Source organism: Ochotona princeps, chromosome 8 (assembly GCF_030435755.1).
Source record: "Ochotona princeps isolate mOchPri1 chromosome 8, mOchPri1.hap1, whole genome shotgun sequence".
Classification (NCBI taxonomy): domain Eukaryota; kingdom Metazoa; phylum Chordata; class Mammalia; order Lagomorpha; family Ochotonidae; genus Ochotona; species Ochotona princeps.
Genome location: NC_080839.1, coordinates 9,326,521 through 9,346,175, shown reverse-complemented (window position 1 = coordinate 9,346,175; position 19,655 = coordinate 9,326,521). Strand labels below are relative to the sequence as shown.

General features: G+C 46.1%; 2 protein-coding genes across 4 annotated transcripts in view; one reads left to right on the top strand and one right to left on the bottom strand.

Annotated features, from left to right (window-relative positions):
• AFF3 (ALF transcription elongation factor 3) overlaps nt 1–19,655 on the bottom strand; it is a 564,045-nt gene that overhangs the window by 477,354 nt on the left and 67,036 nt on the right. The gene's annotated exons all lie outside the window — the stretch shown is intronic.
• Nucleotides 18,339–18,847, top strand: LOC105942307 (pancreatic polypeptide prohormone-like). Its single transcript, XM_012929512.2, has one exon. It carries the CDS (start codon nt 18,390–18,392, stop codon nt 18,765–18,767), a length of 378 nt encoding a protein of 125 aa, XP_012784966.2. The 5' UTR covers nt 18,339–18,389; the 3' UTR covers nt 18,768–18,847.

Below are 19,655 nucleotides of genomic sequence, written 5' to 3'. Positions count from 1 at the left end.
CATCTGTTTCACATTGCTCTAAAGAAACAGGACCCAGGGCCCATCACTTCAGGAGGACCTTTGGATTTTCAAAGCATTTCTCAGCAACCAATGATTAGTCCCTCACAACACCTCTGCAAGGAAAACTAGAAAAAATGCAAGGGCACATTCCAAAAATTTGCAGAAAACAGAATTAAAATAAGTTTTGGGCCCGGCGAGGTAGCCTAGAGGCTAAAAGTCCTCACCTTGAATGTGCCAGGATCTCATAAGGGTGCTGGTTCTAATCCCAGCAGCCCCACTTCCCATCCAGTTCTGACTGTGGCCTGGGAAAGCAGTCGAAGATGGCCCAAAGCCTTGGGACCCTGCATCCGCTGGGGAGACCCCGAAAATGCTCCTAGCTCCTGGCTCCAGATCAGCCCAGCTCTGGCCACTGCAGCCACAGACAGACATCCCAGTCAAGTTTTTCTTCTAATGCTGTTTCCCATGAATTTTTCCCCTCATGTTGTTCAGAGCCTCTACTTTTAAACAGAGTGAAGTAGGGTACAAACGTGGGACAAAGCTCGGAGAGCTTGGACAAATGGAACCTGGAGAGGATGTCACGTGATTCGTCTCTCGGGGCAGGGTTAGACATCACAATCGTGGAAGGCTGTGGTGGGCCGACTGCTATCATCATCTCAACCACCCTACCTGGCACCAGCTGCCTTTCACTTCATGAACTCAAGACGTGCTGTTCATCTTTCCACTAGGCTAAAAGGCCAAACAGATAACCCTAGGTCCCCTCTGTACCACAGAGATATAAAAAGCTCATTTCTGCCAGTTCCAGCCACAGCCAAGGAAGTAGCTAGATAACACACACACACAAGGGGAAGCACCTCTTATCTGTTTCCTTCCTGAGAACAAATGGAACATCAACTCACAGGCTGTGTCCGTGTGTGTGTGTGTGTGTGTGTGTGCGCGCATGCCCGCGCACCCACTCAACACTCTCCAGAAGCCAATTCAGACAGTTCTTTCTGAGTGGTCAGCCCATTTCCTGATAGGCCAGCATCTTCTGGTTCTGAGAACCCTATCCTGTCTACACAAAAGGCAACAATGAATTTTTTAAAATATTTTTATATATTCGAGAAGCTGAGAGAGGACCCCCACTTGCGGGTTTAATCTCCAAATGCCGGCAACAGCGGAGCAAGGAACATAACCTAGGGTCTTGCACGAGGAGGAGAGAGCTAGAACACAATGGCTCGAGCCACGGCTGCTGCAATCCCTGCAGGTGCATTCGTGAGAAGCTGGAGTCAGGAATCCAACCCAGGCGCCTCGCTGTAGAACCTGTGCATCCTAACTGGTGCCGTAACTGCTTGGCTAAAGACCTGCTCCCAAGTTGTTGTCACTGTTAACAGCACAACAGAAGACAGCCTGAGCACCACTGACGAGCTGATAATACACTTAGTAATCACGGAAATTAACAATGCACAGTAACACCACACTGTCTTTTGAAACACATTTCTCAAGACTGGGTGGGCCACCAATATTTTTATCATCCCTCTCCACAAATAAGGGCACCTATTAACCCTATTTCATAAAATAACTGGAATCTTAAAAAGATTTTTCTAAGCTCTGCATTGGTGACAAAGTAGACACATGAATTCAAGGGCTCCAAACCCTCTGAGAACTAAATAACGGCCCAGAGGAGACACACAAAAGTCAACACAAACAGTGCCAGCTGTTATTTACACGGTCTACAATAAATGTTTGTTCCGCGAAGAAAAAATAGTTCAAACAAGATGGGAAATAGTTTAAACACAAAAGGCTGAAGGGTTTAATATAGAAGAAAAAAACTGTTTGCTTTTAATACAGTGGAGGAACTATTCGGAACAGTTTGCTCTTCTATGAAGACCAGACTTGTCGGACCGCCAAGGGCCACAAGATCATCAGCTACCTGGAACTGAGATGACAGTTTGCTTTGGTACAACTCACTTCTCCCGCCATGGCCCTGACTTCCTGTTCTTGCAAATTCTTCCCTTCTCTGGGCTAAATATAAATGCTCCTTTCTGACACTCAAATCATAAATGTGCATCATAAACAATGAGCAAGCTTCCTAAATACAGAGCTAAGCACACAGGACAGAGGAGGATTAGCTGGAGAGCCACTGAGGCTAAAGATAGTTAGAATACTATATTCTTCTAGGTTAACAAGATAAAATATTAAGCAGAAACAACCACAACACAGGGCTGCTGACCACCAGGGCGTGTGGTGAATCTTGCTACTGCCTGTAGAGGCTGGGATGGGATTCCAATGCGGCACCTGATACACAGGGAGGACAGGTTTCTCCAACATGGGCGGCCATGCAGAGGCACTACACTGACTGGGGAGCTGCAGAGTGCAGACTAGTAAGGAATGAGCAGGAATGTTGGTGTCCAGAGGAGAACAGAGTGCTAACAATTACAACTGCTCATCAACAGGAGGGACTTGCTGGGGACACCTGAGGCCTCGCCTGTCCTGGACTGGTTCCAGAGAGGGCTTGGGTGTTGTTCACTGTCAGTTGAAGTTAGGAGCAGGCATGTGATGTAGTGACTGAGACACCAGGGCACTACAGACAGCCCCTGTCACAGAGCCCGGGTTCGAGTCACATCTCCGCTGCAGATTTCCTGCTGATACACAGCCTGAGATGCAGCAGGAACAGCCATGCCCTTGGTTTTCTGAGACCCAAAAGGAAGACCAGGAGTGTGTTCTGGTTGACTGGCTTCCGTGTAACTCAGCCCTAGCTGTTAATGAACATTCAGGAGCCAAACCAAGAGATAGGAGCTCTGTGTCTGTCACTCTGCCTTTCAAGTAAACACTTCCTTAAAGGTTGAATGCAGTGGTCATCGAGAGCCTAGGACTTCCTGCTCTTTTACAGCAATTAGAAGCTCAAGATACAAATCCTTATCTCTACAAAGCTTAAAATTCATACTTATTCCCACATACTCAGGTAAAGAAAAAAGACCCTGCCGCTCTATCTCAAGCAGCCACATTTGCCCATTCAAAACCCTGCAAGGCATGCCAGTGCAAGAGCCACCGGCTCTGGCATTTACATCACCGCAAATGGCTTCAATTCTTCCATTGTGAAGTTGCTTCTAGACATTAGGGTGCGTGTTAAAATATCCCAACAGAAAAGAAGAAAGAAGGTAATTGGAGCAATTTATATCAAGTGGAAGAAATGTCTCCTGGATTTCTTCATTCTGGTTGCAAGTTATTAGACTGTTTCTGTTTGGATGGCTTTCTACCAAAAAAAAAAAAAAAAATTAAGTGTGGTTGCTTAAGCACATCTAAAGGTTCAACTCCAAGCAGCTAATCTCTATGTGAGAACAAGTAACTGTCAAACACTTAACCTTTAGCAGATTAAAACCGTCTGACTAACAGATGTGAATTCCTCCCTGCTGTAATTGTTCTAAGCAGAAATCCCAGCAGCTTGAGAAGACACACTTTTTTGAAGCAGTCGTGTTTCTGCCCCAACTTCACCTTCCTGCAAATGACTAAGACAGAACCACTTTCTTATGGATCACCCCTGGTTCTTCTGCAGCAGGAACAATGTGTCCGTCCTTTATCCTATGGACTCACCCTTGAAACGTTAGCCTGAATTCAAATCAGCAGTGACACGTTCGTGTTGTTCCAACCACGATCACTCTAGAAACATGACTTATCTTCATTTCTGATGAAACCTAACTGGCCACAGTCCCTTAAGAACCTAGGTTCCCTTCCATGTTTCCCTGTTATTCTGGCACATAATTACAAGTGTTGGCTCGTGGTAGACGCTGAACCAAGATCGGTTGAATGGACTAATTCTCTTCAACACTGATAAGATCTACCCGCTGGACACACTTTCAAATGAAGTCTTAGTGTTTCATAAATTGCCATCTCTGGTGAACCTGCTTGATAATTTTTACTTTCAGTAAGTGCAACTTCTCATATAATGGAATATGCTGATCTTGTTTTCAGTCTTAAAGCGACAAAGAGGGATGAGCATGTGTGACATACAAAAGCACATGATGGAATACCATGTCAGTTAAATTCTTGTCCAGCAGAACATAGGTTCTCTAGTATTTGCTAAAAATGTCTCTACATCTTCAAATTGTATGTTCAACTATTGGACTGGAAACATACCACACCTTAATGCAAAATGTCCTATTAGCCATGGCATCACACTAAAGGACCTGTTTCTAAAAACATAATGTGTGCAAAACTTGTAATAGAGAACATCTGGAGTAGGGAAGACAGCTGACAGGAGGAAAAAAAAATCTAAGCTTTTAAACAAACATATAAACGAAGTGGGAGGGCTTCAAGACTCCCAAATTCTGAGGTTTTTATGGGAACTGCACACAAAACACGAACTGTGAAAGGTCCTCCAGGCCATCTGTGAGCCAGAAGACTCCATCTCGCCACACATTCATATCTGCACTGGTGTTTGAAGAAAACAGCCAGAGTGCATAGAGGCACATATCACTCTCCCTACCCCCCAAGGCCCACCTGGAGAGAGACAGTGTGATTCTGCAAAACACGAACCTCCCAGTTCTGTTGCCTGCCTGAAGCCACTCACATCAGGACACTCGACATGAAATATCTTCTCTCTTAGAGGAACTGGCACCGGCATGGGCACTAGCAGGAACTAGAAAGGATGCCACTAAAAAAAACACTTTGAGCGAATTCATAGTAAACCCCACGTGCTGCAGCCAATGGGCAGCACTGTCTTTAACCACAAGTGGGTCTTGTTTTGCCTCTCATCTGCGCGCCAGCTGTCTGTGTCTGGGTACACTCCCCACTCTCCAAGGTGCAGGGGGTAAAGATTCAAGGCACTCGGCACGCAAATGTGGTTATCTGCAGGTACCAGCTCAGCAGCATGGCATTCATCATCTATTTATATGCCTTCTGACGTCTTTTCCTAAATATAAACAAGGAAGGAGTCACTGAAAACCAGTGATTTCTACTCTGGCAGAAGCAGCAGCTAGTAAAATCATCCCCCTCTCAAGCCACAGAATAAGACACTGGGATGGCCAAATGTGCTCAGGCTGTCCTCTCAATGACCTCGTGGCCTTGAAGGGGACAGGATGCAGAACTAGAGAAGGGCCTGCCCTGCTGGCTCAAATGCTGGCCCTCCACAAAGTGCCCATCTAGACTAGGAGAGCAGGTTTGACCAATGAGCTGAAACGTCTCCAAAGCAGTGCTTCTTCTCATTTACTGAGGGTAGAATGAGCTTCATGAAGGCTGAGAATCCACCCTATGACAAATACTCACCTGCTAGATCTTATTCCACGAAGGGACTGGAAGGCTTCATCGGTGTTCTGCACCCAAAACAATTCCATGTGAGACCGCCCATCATCACTGCTGCTGCTTCGTCTTACCTTTACCTCTCACCTCTTCCGGCTAATTCCTCTCATCTCAACTGAACCTGTCCTGCCTCCTCCTTCTGTTCCTCAAGTCCCTGATTTGCCAATTTAATGCAGACACTGATGCTGGGAAGCAGTCCGAGCCACAAATGAAGTCCAACGTGGAAAACAGATTCCCTTACTTCAGCCTTGACACCCTTCGTGATGCCACCAAGGAACCCGCTACTGTACTGACCCACACCTCCCCATAAATACATCTGGAGGAAAATCCCAACCCTGAGCCATGCAGGAAACGGTTGGCTCTGGATAAAGCATTGCAGTGGATATAATTACAGATGAGGTCATATCTGTGCTGCCAGGGGGTGGGCCCGTATGCAGCATAACCGATGCCCTTAGAAAGAGGGCACGTTTAGGCATGGGAACACAGGGAGAAGCCATGAGGGCAGCAGGGCAGGCCTGGCCACTGCAGCTGCAAGCCAAGGAGAGCCACAACCATGCCACCCCCAGAAACACCTCTGGCAGGAAGCACGTGACCCGGGGCCCTCCCGGCCCTCAGAAGGGAGCCACGCTGCCTGCAACCTCAGCCTCAGGCTTCCGGCCACCACAACACGACAGGATGAATTTCAGCCCACTCTGTGGTACTTTAGATCAGCAGCCCTAGCAAACGAAGGCACTCAGAGGGCATGGCCTTTGTCCCTGTGGAATTCAAGAAAACGTGTTGTCTGGTCAGATAAAACATCACACAGGGCCTACAGTGACCTCTTCCACGCGTGCAGATTGCCTGCATTATCATGTGCAGAAGTTAACAATGACACAGCATGGAGAGACAGGACTCAGAAAACTGGTCCACAGGCGCATCTCTTCAAGAGTTAGCCCAGCCTCACACGCATCAGTCTGGCCGGGGCTTTTATCTCATGCTACTTAGTGGACCGATAAAGCCCCATGTAGCTCTGAGTTCTGAGTCAGAAGAACAACAATCGGCCAAGCGTTTGCCAAACAAGTGGCCAAAGTGAGAACACGCAGGGCCCTTCCTTGGAAGCAGCACAGAAGGGAACACCATCTGAGTGCTTACTTATCCCGACCCCACAAACTCCAACTGGTAGAACCCAGAAATATTTTGGAAATAGTCAGTTGTTTGGAGGGCAACAGAAATCAAAAGTTTCACCCTGGAAAAGTGGAAGGTTAAGCAGCCTGGGAGGGGGCAATGGCCTTCTAATTTCTACTTTCCAAAGGACAATAACAGTGTGTTTTTAAGTCTTGCTCATAAACAGAGTGTCTACCTGTATGAGCTCTAAACAGAATCACTCCAGAAAGAGAACACAGGGCAGACAGAGCTCTGCTCCCAGGGGTATGCTTGGTCTTCACAAGAATGACCTAAGCTAATGCCTCATGCCTCCTGGTGCAACAAGTCTGGAGAAGACCTATGTAGATGGACAGTAAGGAAACAAAGCAGGGCAAGCAGCCACAGCCTGAGCCAAAGTTCAAAGCTGCGGGTAAACCTTGACAAACAGCCCCATCTCTAATCTATGTCTCAATTAAAACACAATGCCAGGGTCGGCACCATCTTTTAACAGGGCCTTAAAGAACCCCAACCACCCAAAGCCACAGCAGTTACTTTGGCCCCACTAATGAGAGTGTCTCTTTGAATCAGAGCCTTGAGAACACAGGCAGGAAGAAGCAACAAATCACCACCCAGAAACTGCTTCTCTCCCTTCTAGAGTCCTCACACAGTGCCTCACCAACAACACCCTCTCCTGTAGCAACACCCCAGGTGAGCACTTGGAGAACAAGAACCTAGCTCTCCCAGGAACTGTCAGACCTGGATAATCCTATTAGACAGGACAATGAAAGTGGCCCAAAGGAATCCTGTAGTAATTACAATAACTGGAGATTTTGTTCTTTTAGGGAAAAAAGCCAAATTCAATACTTTTATGAATGTTTCCAACTTTGGCTTTTCCTTATAGATTTTGGCCCAACTCCCAGCAAGTGTTTATCTGATCATGTCTTCAGTCAGTGATGGCAAAACACAGACTATTCTATTCCAGGTGTTGCCTTGGCTTCTCTCTCTCTGGATGTCTGCTTCGTTAACACTTCTGTGCCTCTGATGGACTAGATGGTAGAACCCAGCACCTGGCCACAGCCACACTACACAGCAGCTCAGGTCCCTCCGGTAGCCACCTGTCCATGTGTCTGTGCCACTCCAGGCAGCCTCAGGTCTGGGCTGGGGACCGGTGAGCATGTTTCTATCAAAGCATATTAGAACACGAAGATGAACCAGAGAAAGTTACTGTCTCCAACCGCCAGGTGAGTTTCTTCTGAAGCAGGTGTCTCTGCTCAGAGCTTGGAGGTGAAGCTGCTGAAGAGCCAAGTAAGAAAGGGGGGCAACTGGCACAGCATTACCAAAACTTACACGGCAAAAGCAGTGTTAAGACAAAAGTTCATAGCAATTAGTGCCTGTATCAAGAGATCAGAAAGGCAGCAAATAAACCAACTGTCAGTTCAGCTCACAGACCTAGAAAAAAATCACAGCAAACCATGCCCCAAATTAGCAGGAAGAAAGAAATCTTTAAAATTAGAGAAGACATCAACAAAATTCATGTAGAAGGATGTGGAAGATGAGTGAATTGAAGAGCTGTTTTGGGGGGGTAAAAATGTCAATACAATCATTGGTCAAAGACCGAGAGAGAGAGAGAGAAAGAGAGGGAGACAGAGACAGAAAGAGAGGGAGAGATGGGCTAGAAATCGATAAAATGAAAGATGAAAGGGGAAATTACCACAGATACACAAGGAATCATCAGGAATTACTACAGTTATAGGCCAATACGTTGAAAAATCTAGAGGAAGAGGATAGATTTCTGGACACACACTATCTACCTAAATTGAATCATGATGACAGAAAACCTAAATAAACCAATAACAAAGATAAGAGATTGGATCCGAAATAAAGACTGACTATCCCAACAAGGAAAAAACCCAGGATGGGATGACATCATTGCTGAAGTCTACCAAACTTTTCAAGAACTCATTCCAATTCTGCTCAAACTATTCAAAACAACTGAAGAGAAGAAATCCTCCCACACTCCTTCTATGAGGCCAGCATCAGAAAAAGTTATAGCAAAGAAACGGGACTACAGACCATTATCTCTGCAGACCACAGATCCAAAAATCCTCAGAAAAACGCTAGCTAATCAAATCCAACAACATATCAGAAAGATCATTCATCAGACCAGGTGGGATTGATCCCTGGTAGGCAGGAATGGTTCAAAATACTCAAGTCAGTCAATGTGATGCAATACATTAATAAGCCGAAGAATAAAAACCATATAATTTCAGTAGATCCTGAGAAAACATTTACTAAAATACAACATCTTTCCATAATTAAAAAAATACTTTAAGCAAATTGGGTACAGAAGGAATGCAATCAAGGCGATACAAATAAAACCCACAGCCAGCACATCATATTTAATGGGGGAAAAGTTGTAGGCATTTCCACCAGGAAAGGATGCCCATTCTCACTACTGCTATTCAATACAGTCCCAGAAGTTTGAGCCAGAGCCATTTGGCAAGGAAAAGAAGCCAAGGGACACAAACGATGATGGAGAAGGCCAAGCCGTCCCTTGCACAGAGGACACAAACCCCTACAGAGGAAAACCGAACAACTCTACTAAGAGATGGCTGGAACCTCTAAGAATGTGGTAAGGTCCCAGGATACAAAGTCAGCACACAAAAATCAATATCCTTTGCATACACAAACAATTCCGTGGCTGAGAAAAAAAAATCTGAAGACCAATCCCATTCACAACAGCCACAAAAAGAAAAAAAATTGAAAACCTTTGAATAAAATTGACCGAAGATGTGAGGGATCTCTACGATGAAAATTACAAACCTTAAAGAAATAGAAGATACCAAAATAGGGAAAAATCTACCATATCCTTGAACTAGAAGAATATCAAGATATCCACCAGCAATTTATAGATTCAATGTGATCCCAATCAAAATACCTATGACATTCTTCTCAGATCTAGGGAAAAAATGACACAAAGATTTATATAGACACAAGAGACCCCGAATAGAGAAAGCAAACTTAAACAACAAAAATAAAGCTGGAGGCTTCAAAACATATTATGGGCCAGGTGAAATCAAAACAGCCTGGAACTGGCACAAAAGCCAACGTGAATATCAACACAACAGAATAGGAATCCCAGAAACTAACCCACGCATCTACAGCCAACTAATTTTTAACAAGCCAATCACCAACCCAGAGGGAAAGTGCAGTCTTAACAAATGTTGCTGGGGAAAAGTAGATCTGTGCTTGCAAGTAAGAAACACAATCCCTGCCTTACACCTTCTACAAAAATGAACTCCAAATGGATCCAGGATGTAAATCCATGACTATCAAATCACTAAAGGAAAACATTAGAGATACTCCGGAACAACAGGCAGAGACAAAGATGTCTTGGAAAAGATCCCAGAAGCACAGGCAATTAAAGCAAAAATAAACAAATGGATTACACAAGCTAAGAAGCTTCTGCACCGCAAAGGAAATCATCAACAAAGAGGCAGCCAGTAGAATGGCAGAAAATATTTGCAAACTACACAACTGATAGAGGATTAATATTCAGGATCTATAGAGTCCAAGAAACTCAACAACAAAACAAATAATCCAGTTAAGAAATGAGCAAAGGGCATGATCTGGCATTTTTTAAGGGAAGAAATTCAAAAGGCTAACAAACACAAACACACGCACAAGGTTCGTACTCATCACAGAAATACAAACAAAAAACACAATGAAATTTCACCTCACCCCAGTTAGAATGGCTATTATACAGAAATCAAAACAATAAATGCTGGTGATCATGTGAAAAAAGAGGTACCCGAATGCACTGCTGGTGGGAATGTAAACCAGCATAACCACTTTGGAACACAGTGTGGCGATGCCTCAAATATCCAAAAAACAGATTTGCTTTATTTAGCCATTTTACTCATGGGAATTTATCCAAATGAAACAAAATCAGCATATTAGAGCATTATCTATATCTCCATGTTTACAACAGCTCAACTTAAAGTTACCAAGATATGAAATGGGACCTAGGGCTGTAGCCTAGTGTCTAAAGTCCTCACACTGCATGCACTGGGATCCCGTACGGGGAGCCAGGTTGTGTCCTGATTGCTCTACTTCCCTTCCAGCTCCCTGCTTGTAGCCTGGGAAAGCAGTGGAAGAGGGCATAAAGCTTTGGGACTCTGCATCAACGTGGAAGACCCACAGGAGGTTCCTGGCTCCTGGCTTCAGATCAGCTCAGCTCTGGCCACTGTAGCCACTTGGGAAGTGAACCAGTGATGGAGGATCTGTCTCTCCTTCTCTCTATAAATGTGACTTTCCAATAAATAAATCTTCAAAATAAAAATATGTGGAATGCTCATCAGTGGATGAATGGGTTAAGAAAATGTGATATAGATATAGATATAGATACACATACATACTGTAGAATACTATTCATTCGTAAAAAAGAATGAAACCTTATCTTCAGTTGCAACCAGATGGATCCAGAAACTATGATGCTCAGTGAAACAAGCCAATCCCAGAAAGATCAACAGCGTATGTTTCCCCTGATCTGTGACAACACAAAGAGTACAAAAAAATGTAATTTTTATAAGTGAGATTGACAGCCTGGGATTTGATCATCATTTACAACCTTTGTCTATACTTCTAAAGAATAGTGGGCTTTCATTTTCTTCGTAGGCACCATGTGTTGATATCTTTACCTATCAGAGTGTTGACTTGCAACTGCAAAGTGAAATGGAGATACACAACTGTGAAGATTAGGGTGAAAAAAGATCATCAGGAAAGCCTCACCACCTGAAAGTAAACCCACCAAAAACCACTGCAGGTGAACACTCAGAACTACAACCCAGTGTCCACCCAGCTTGCTGGGAGACAAGTTTCACAATGCCTTGTGTTCCTGGCTCAGCACCATGGAATCTGGCACACAGAACAGTCCTCTTCCAGGGGTATCAGGATGACTCCACTTGAGTGGATGAAACTGCCTCCCAGCTCTACTGTTCCTGTTGTACCCCCCCCTTTTTTTCCTTTTAATAAATTCCCTGCTGTGGCACATGAAGCTGCAGCAGGGCAGCTCAAGGTCTCTTACAAGTGATAACAAAGACTGAATCTGCTAGCAGCATTTCTTCCCAGAAGGATAAGTGTGGTCTCACAGGCCACGGGAATGCTAACAGCACCACATTTGTGTAGCAGGTGGAAGAATGCCCCTGCAAAGACACTCACCTCCTAGTTCCCAGAATCCTCCATTGCAAAGCAGACCGTGCAGATGTAATCAAGCATCTGGAGTTAGGGAGATCATCCCAGATTGTCCCATGAAGCCTGATGCAATCACAAGGATCCTCAGAAGCAAAAGGCGGTGCAGGAGGCTTGGGGAGGCACAGGCCCGCCACAGAGGGAGCTGACTGTCGGCTGGGAAGGTGGAAGTAGGGACCACAAAGAGTGTGGTAAGCCCTAAACCGGGAACAGTCTAAAAGACAGACAAGCCCTCTCACCCTCCAGTCAGAGCACAAGGCAACCAACGTCTAGATTTTAGCCTAGGATTTCTGATGTCCAGAATGGAGAGAGAACCAATCCATGTTGTTTGAAAGCCATCACATGGTATGTAGCAGCAACAGAAGACTAACATTCTGTTAGTTCCTCCACCCTGAACTAATCCAGTCTAGGCACTGGGACATCAAGAAGGAAATATCTGCCTAAAAGGCCATTCTAGTTCTTTACTACACCAATGCCTAACTACCTGTTCCACAAAGAGAAACCAGCCTGGTAAAGTTTCCTTCATTTGAAGATTACCCAGCACCATGGATTTAAGATTATGTAAACTAGATTCCACTAAAACCTGAACTGTTATCCAAGAGGACACTAAGAACTCAGAGAGGTTCAAGGGATGCTCCCCCACCCAGCTGGCAGGTGAACTGTGCCAACCTCTAACCCAGTTCTGTCCATGTCCCAGCTCCCACATGCATTACAGACAACCCAAACCTTGTGAGGCACTTTGTCCTTCCCTAAGCCAGTTCCTCTGGAAAAGCTTCCTTTGAAGCAAATATATCTCCATGACAAAGACAGGCACATGTTGAAGTAGCACAGTCTGGTCAAGCACATGCATGTCAAGCCAAGATGGCTCAAAGAGCTTCCTATCACCAAGTCAGTTCGTGGGCAAAGACAGGATGTTAGGTTACCAATGTCAGAAATCTCGAGGCCAGCTGAACTCAGCCTCTACAAAATACAAAAGACATGGAGTCAACACACAGGTTCCCCGTGGAGTTCTTGCCACCTCACACTCACAGCTTGCACGAGACTTGTCTATTTACATTATGTGGAGCCAAAACTCCTATTTAGAGCTGGAAGTGACCTGAGAAACCAGGATTTGTATCATTCCTCAGCCAGGGACTTGTTTGTGCAAATGCGTCTATACAGAGCCTAGATCTGGCACAGAATCATACACCTCGTGTCGCATCAGCGGGCCCTCCGATCCTTGCAAGCACATTACGCCTTTTTTATTTTTTAATTGTAACAGTGTCATAGATGATGACAGAAGGCAGGCTCATTCAGCTACAGAATAAACGCAGCTAAATGAACCTGTAAACACCAGTAAATGAAAAAATGAAAAGCGGATCTATTTTATGTCCAATGGACTTCAGTTTTCTTTGCAGGGGAGCAGTCATCCCTCAGTGTCAGTGGGGATGTGGGTCCAGAAATGCTGCTCCACACAGGAACTAAAATCTGTGGGTGCTCAATCCCTTCTCAAAATGAGGTACTTACTAATGTCCATGCATTCTTCTTCACATGTACTTAAAGTCCTCTCTAGGTGATTTATAATAACTAACGTAATGTAAATACCATGTGAACAGTTTCATTGCACTATTTGGGAACTAATGATCAAAAATTCCATATATGTTCAGTGCGGGACCATTTGTTTTCTAGCACTTTTGATACACGGTTGGTTGAAAGGGTGGACGCAGAACCCACAGATACGAAAGGTCAACCACATAATTAGGCTAAAAACAGAAGCCAACTAGAAACTGTTGGAAACAGATGTTCACATTCCCACCCAGGTTGCGAAGTCCTCAAGGACAAGGCACTACATGAGCCCATGACTTCCCTGCCCACTCCACCACAGTGCTCACCAGCTACACGCTTAATACTCAGAAACTGTGAGCTTGTGCAGGAAGCCTTCACAAGATGAGCCGTACTTTCTCCCGGCCTTCAGAGGGATGCATACTTCCCCAGCTTTCTACGCACTGAAGATTCAGAAGGAATTCCTCCCGACAGTCCAGGCCCCTAGACAAGCGCTGAAGCCTAGGTCTGAAGTCATTTTCCTCTCTGATCATTCCCACATCTGCCTGACTCTGTGCGTGTGGGGTCATCTTGGCCCCATGATGTGAATGGGCAGGGCAGCCTCCCTGAAATGTTGGGGTCCTCAGGCTCCTGCCACGAAGACAGAGCATCCTGTCTTCCTTTCCATGCTCCTGACTAAGCAGGCACTGTTCTGTGACTCTCTCAGGAGAAGCCAAAGCACTGGGCCTGCAGCAGCCCACCACTCACACCCTGCAAACTATCCTACCGTAAGAGCCGTACTTCACAAATGCTTGTTCAAATAATTCCAGAATCCTGTAGAAGCAAGAATGCCTTTTTTGCTTCAAAATCAGAATGCCACAGAACTGCACCATGTTCAATGTCATATCTGGGCAAAAGCCCAACTGTGTCTTGGTTTCCATCTGCTCAACAGAAGCAGCAATGCCTGCTGTATTTAATTATCCTGAGATTTAGAAAGAATGTAGGTGAGGTACTACTAATTATTAGTAGCTCTCAACCTGCTACTTGTATATCATGGCATAGGTGCTTATTCAAGTTTTGCTCAGTTCAATCAAACAGCACACTCACTGCTTCTAATCAAAACACTACACCTCATCTTGAAAAGGTTCCTTTCCTATGCTTTAAAACATTTTTTTTCTTTAGTCATTTTTACTTATTTGATAGACAAAGTGACAGAACTCTTCAATCAACTGATTCACTCTCCCCTGAATGCCTGCAAGAACTGGGGCTGGGACAAGCCAAAGCCAGGAACCCAGAGCTCCATCAGAGCCTCCTGCAGGAGTGGCAGCGACCAATCACCGGCTGACTCCCAGGCCCGTTGGCAGGAGGCTGCACGGCAAGGTGGAGGTGAGACTCAGTCCCAGGCACTCTGATATGCAATGCAAGTGGCAATTTGGCAGTTTAACAGGATGTGCCACAAGGCCTGTTCCTTCAGTAGATTTTTATCTGAGATCTTAGCTGAAGTTCAAAAAAAAAGTGTTAAGCAGATCATTCTGTCAGCCCTCATAAATGTTCCTCTTAAACCCAAAGACAAGGGACAAACATACAGGCTACAGTCTTCAGGAAAAAGGGAGGAAGGCAAGGAATACAGACCAGCAAAACAAAATCCAAAAGCCCAAGAGTAGATTCCAAAAAGGAGAGCAGTCACGGACCAAGGACTAATCAGGCCGCCTCACAGGACCTCTTAGAAGGGGAAACATTGGCATTACTTGGGTTGAATGAATGATTTACAGGCAAAAATAAGAACCAGTAAAGTCTGCAGGCTTCTCAGCTACATTTCTACTTTAAAGGACAAGGACACTGGCTGTCCCCTCTGGAGATAAAGGGAACAAAGCCTTCCGCCTAACTAGAGCAAGGATTCAGCTGCTTTGCCACTCACCAGCCATAACACTTGGACACTTAACCCTTCAACACCCCACTTTCTCTACTTGCCAATTAGGGCAACAAGAGCGCCTCCCACTCAGACCTAACAGACAAACCTGCATTCCCTTAGCCTGGTCCGTCCACCCTCTGCCTCTAGAACACATAAATGCTGCCGAAACACCTGGATAATGAAGCCTGTGGTTCTCCTAAAGACAATGGCTCTAGGGCCCCACACAGTCTAGTGGCTAAAGTTCTCGAACTTCATGCACTGGGATCCCATAGGGATGCCAGTTTGTGTCCTGGCTACTTCACCTCCCTTCCAGCTCCATGCTTGTGGCCTGGGAAAGCAGGAGAGAATGGCCCAAAACCTCGGCACCCTGCATTCACTTGAGTGACCTGGAAGATGCTCCTTGCTCCTTGCTTCGGATCAGCTCAGCTCTGGCTGTTATAGTCACTCGGAAAGTGAACCGGCAGATGGAAGATCTCTGTTTCTCCTCTGTAAATCTGACTTTGCAATAAAAATAAGTACATCTTTGGGAGGAAAAAAAAAGAGAATGGTTCTACAGAAAACAGAAACCCAAGGTGAGAGCCAAGTTGTGCCTGGGAACCAGAAGAGGGCCTTGATGCACTTGGGAGCAAATAAGGGAGTACATAGTTGCTAGCAATTAGGCTCTGCTGGAAGCTGAAATGTGGCCTAACAGCAGGCAAGTATTTAATGAAGATCCTGGCTGGGGCCTTCCAAATGCCTCTCAGAATGCTTGAGTCTCAGATCCAATTCTAATTCCACCTTCCTGCTCATGTGCACATGGGAGACCTAGCTTGAGTTTCAGGTTTCTTACTGCAGCCTGGCCCAGCCCTGACTGTTACAGGCATTTGGAAAATAAACCAATGAATGCAAAATTAATCCAGCAATCAACCAATTATCCTCGCTCAAGTCCAGTAATAACAGAGATCTGGGACCTACACAATGAGGTCTAAACACTACACTGCAAACCACAAGATTCAAAACCTTCCCCTCCTGGATTTTCTGCCAGGGAAAGACAAATCCAGCCTATTAGTGGAATCAGGTCACTGTCCTCAGGCACAGGATGAAACCTGAAGATGAGATCTAGATACAGAGACTGGCTCTGTTTCCAGAGGTAGTTTCCAAAGGCCAGCAGGTCGATTTGTCCTCAAAGTAATTCTCTTCTCATCACTCAGAGAAGTGACAGAGAAAGTGTCCAAAGCCAAGCAGAACCACACAGGCAAAAAAAAAAAAAAAAAAAAAAAACCACACCTGTTCAATGCCTCCCTGTTCACCCAGGGACTTTCTCCAAAGGGACCCTTCTGCTGAAGCCTCACCCTGTGTTCTGCCTTTCCGAATGCCCACCCACTTGCCCTCTTCTCTCTCTTCTGGATTTGCAACTCTTTGGCCCAAGTCCCAGAAACACTGTAGATCCACAGACACAAGTAGAACAGAAGAAACCTGGTCAAGGATCATACCTCCTCTACAACTAATACTGATTCACCCACAGCTCCTTGTGAGGCATAGCCTCATGGCAGGTGAGTGTGAGGTTCCAGTGTAAAGTACTGTTCTGGGCTAGCTGGGAGTGCCGATTCATTTAATTCTCAAACACCCCCTTCCACCCCATGAAGGACAGAGGGCAGTATCTTCACCTTTTCTTTGTAAAAATTACAATTTTCAAAATCCAGGTGGCATGGGCAGAAGTAAACCTACATTTGGCCCCAGTTCCCAGGACATAGCTCCCATCAAGGAATTATGAGAAGAGAATGGTAAGAATTTCAGAGAGCTTCTCTCTCTCTCTGCCCCCCTTTCTCTCCATTCCTCTGTGTATGTGTGTGTGTGCATGTGTTCCTTTAAAGAAATTCCAATTCCTATTGACATTATTCCCCTGATTCAGTCATTTTTTCTATCTGCATATTTAGAAAGCTTTCTAAAGAGTCTGCCAACTTACATAAATCCTTTTTATTTTTAATTTCCCTCCATGAGATTTTTTTCTCATAAAAAAATAATTCAGACCCTTCTAAAAATGCCCTAAAATCTAATGGTAAAAAGATTTGAGATGTGTTGCAGTAGGAATAAACGCATGGACCGCTGTCTCACAAACCTCAATTATCCAAACTTCAGCAAGAGCCACAGCAGGAACCTCCCAACCAGTGGGAGCCCTATAGTAATTCCTGGATGATAACTACACACAAGGCCCAAATTCCTATCCTCTTGCTCTGACTTCATGACACATATTCTATCAAGAATCCAATCTACTAACACACTCCCAGGCAGGAGAGCCTAACTGAATGTCCCAGACCGCCAGGGGAAGGGATGGTGGGAAACAGATCACTTCTGGGCTCCTGGCATCCAACCAGAGCCCAACAAAAAGGCCTTGATACTGCCACAGCAAGAAAAAGTGCACTGCCATCAGCCCGGGTACAGCTGCTGTATGATAAATGTAAATACTGTATAACCCAGGGCTACATCCCACTTCTGAAACAAACAAGGGAGGCTATGGGGTCACGAATTTATCATCTAGTAGTGGCACCATGGATAACTCAAACCACAACGGCTACCTGACTCTCCTTGGAATACAGTGTGATACATATTATTACAAAATGGCTCTTAGAGTGGCTGACGACATCCCCTTTCCCTAAACAGTTGGGGTCCAGTCCTCTGTCTGGAAATATAGGAGCCAGATGGGATGATAGGCAGTTAGGGTCTCTGGTTCCTGACAGAACTGTGTTGTATACATGTAACATCTTAATACTAAAAGATTCTTAAATGTTAGTATTTTCAACGATACTTATACATTGTTAATTGTATTACTAAGTGTGTTATTGTATCAAAGATTTGATTAGTTACTAGAAAGAGGGGGGAATGAAGAACCTGGAAGTTTTCTGCCTTTTGTGATTCCACCTTGATGGCTTGGCTGGGGACTGTGTCAACTCCAGGCCTGACAGTCTACGTGACACCCGGCAGGACACCCGGCAGGACACCTAGGCAGACCACTCCTCAGGAAGGAGGTACCTGGTGTTTGATAAGATCCACCGCCCTATAGCTCATTGATTTGTACTTTTTGAAAGTTGCTAGTTTCACCCTGCTCCCCACCACCTCCCCTCCTTCCAACCTTGCCCTACGGCTGCCTCTAGGGCCCTTACCCCTGGTGCCCCAACCAGGAAAAGGGGGAACGCAAGCTCATTTCTCTCACTTCACACATACCCCTGCCCCTAGGGCCCTATGTCTCAGGTCCCCTTTGCTACCAGGCTGAGCTCTGGCTGCTGGGCTGTTCCCGAGGCTATTGCGGCTGTCAGCACCAAGTGGCCCCAGTATGGACGGAGGGGCCGGGCAGGCAGGCCCTGCTTCCCTGGGTAAGGGTCTGTGCTCTGCTCTGCCTCCATGGCACCTGCTGCCTGTTCCCCAGATGGCGGCCGCAGCCCGCTGCCTCTCCCTGCTGCTCCTGTGCACCTGTGTGGCTCTGTTGCTGCAGCCACAGCAGGCTGCCCAGGGAGCCCCGCTGGAGCCTGTGTACCCAGGGGACAACGCCACACCAGAGCAGATGGCCCAATACACGGCTGAACTCCACCGATACATCAACATGCTGACCAGGCCCAGGTATGGAAAGAGAGACAGAGCAGGCGCAGTGGACGTGGACTGGGGCTCTCCACACGCAGCTGGCCCCAGGGAGCTCGGCCCGACAGACCTGTGATGCCACTGCTTGCCTCCTATGAGACCCCAGGCACTGCCAGCGTAGCTCTCCCCTCCGCACCCCTGGCTCTGGCTAACACTTGCCCCTGTTCATGCCCAGGCTAAATAAAGCAATTATTAAAAAAAAAAAAAAAAGTTGCTAGTTTCAAACTCACCAATAGAAGCCTGCTAAATCAGGACTGTATAATTACTAGCCTGAAATGTATAAAAACTGGGGAGCTTGGGCTCGCGGGCTCTCTCAGTCTGGCTCTCTGGTGCTCGAGCTGTGGATCCTGCAGCGGCTGCCCCTCCCCCGCCCAGCCATGCTGGGCTGGGGGAGGTGGCTGGGAGACCTAGGTTAGTTTGAATAAACCACCTTTTTGCCTTAAAAAAAAAAATGGCTCTTAGGACAATGCATTTGAATTCCTAAGTTCTGGTCCCTTTTGTTGTCACAGAAGATACATGTATTCTTCCTGTAGTAGCTGTGCCCGCCATGAGACGGTCCATGTCAAACAGCTTTTTTGCTGTGGAGGCGAACACAAGTCACCAGACATGCACAGCGCCCCTGAGAAGTGTCAGGGACAGAACGCGCACAGGGCAGCAGGTGGATGCTCCAAGCTGTGCCCTGCAAGCCTCCTACTGGCATAAGCAGGCGAGAAGGGATGCACAAGCTAATCGTGCCTGCCCACAGACTGGCTGTGCCAGTGCACCCACTGACCCTCTGCAGCTGGAAACACACACCAAAGAAGATGGGGCGGATGGTTCTCAGAGCACGGCCCCAGCCTCGCCCAGCGTGGGACCACGCCAACAGCCCCCTGAAGGCAGTGTTCTCCCTTAACCTGAGAACAAGGTGGCCTCCATAATGAACTCCTGGGCCCCACTGTAACATCTGGGTGAAGCCTACAGAGGT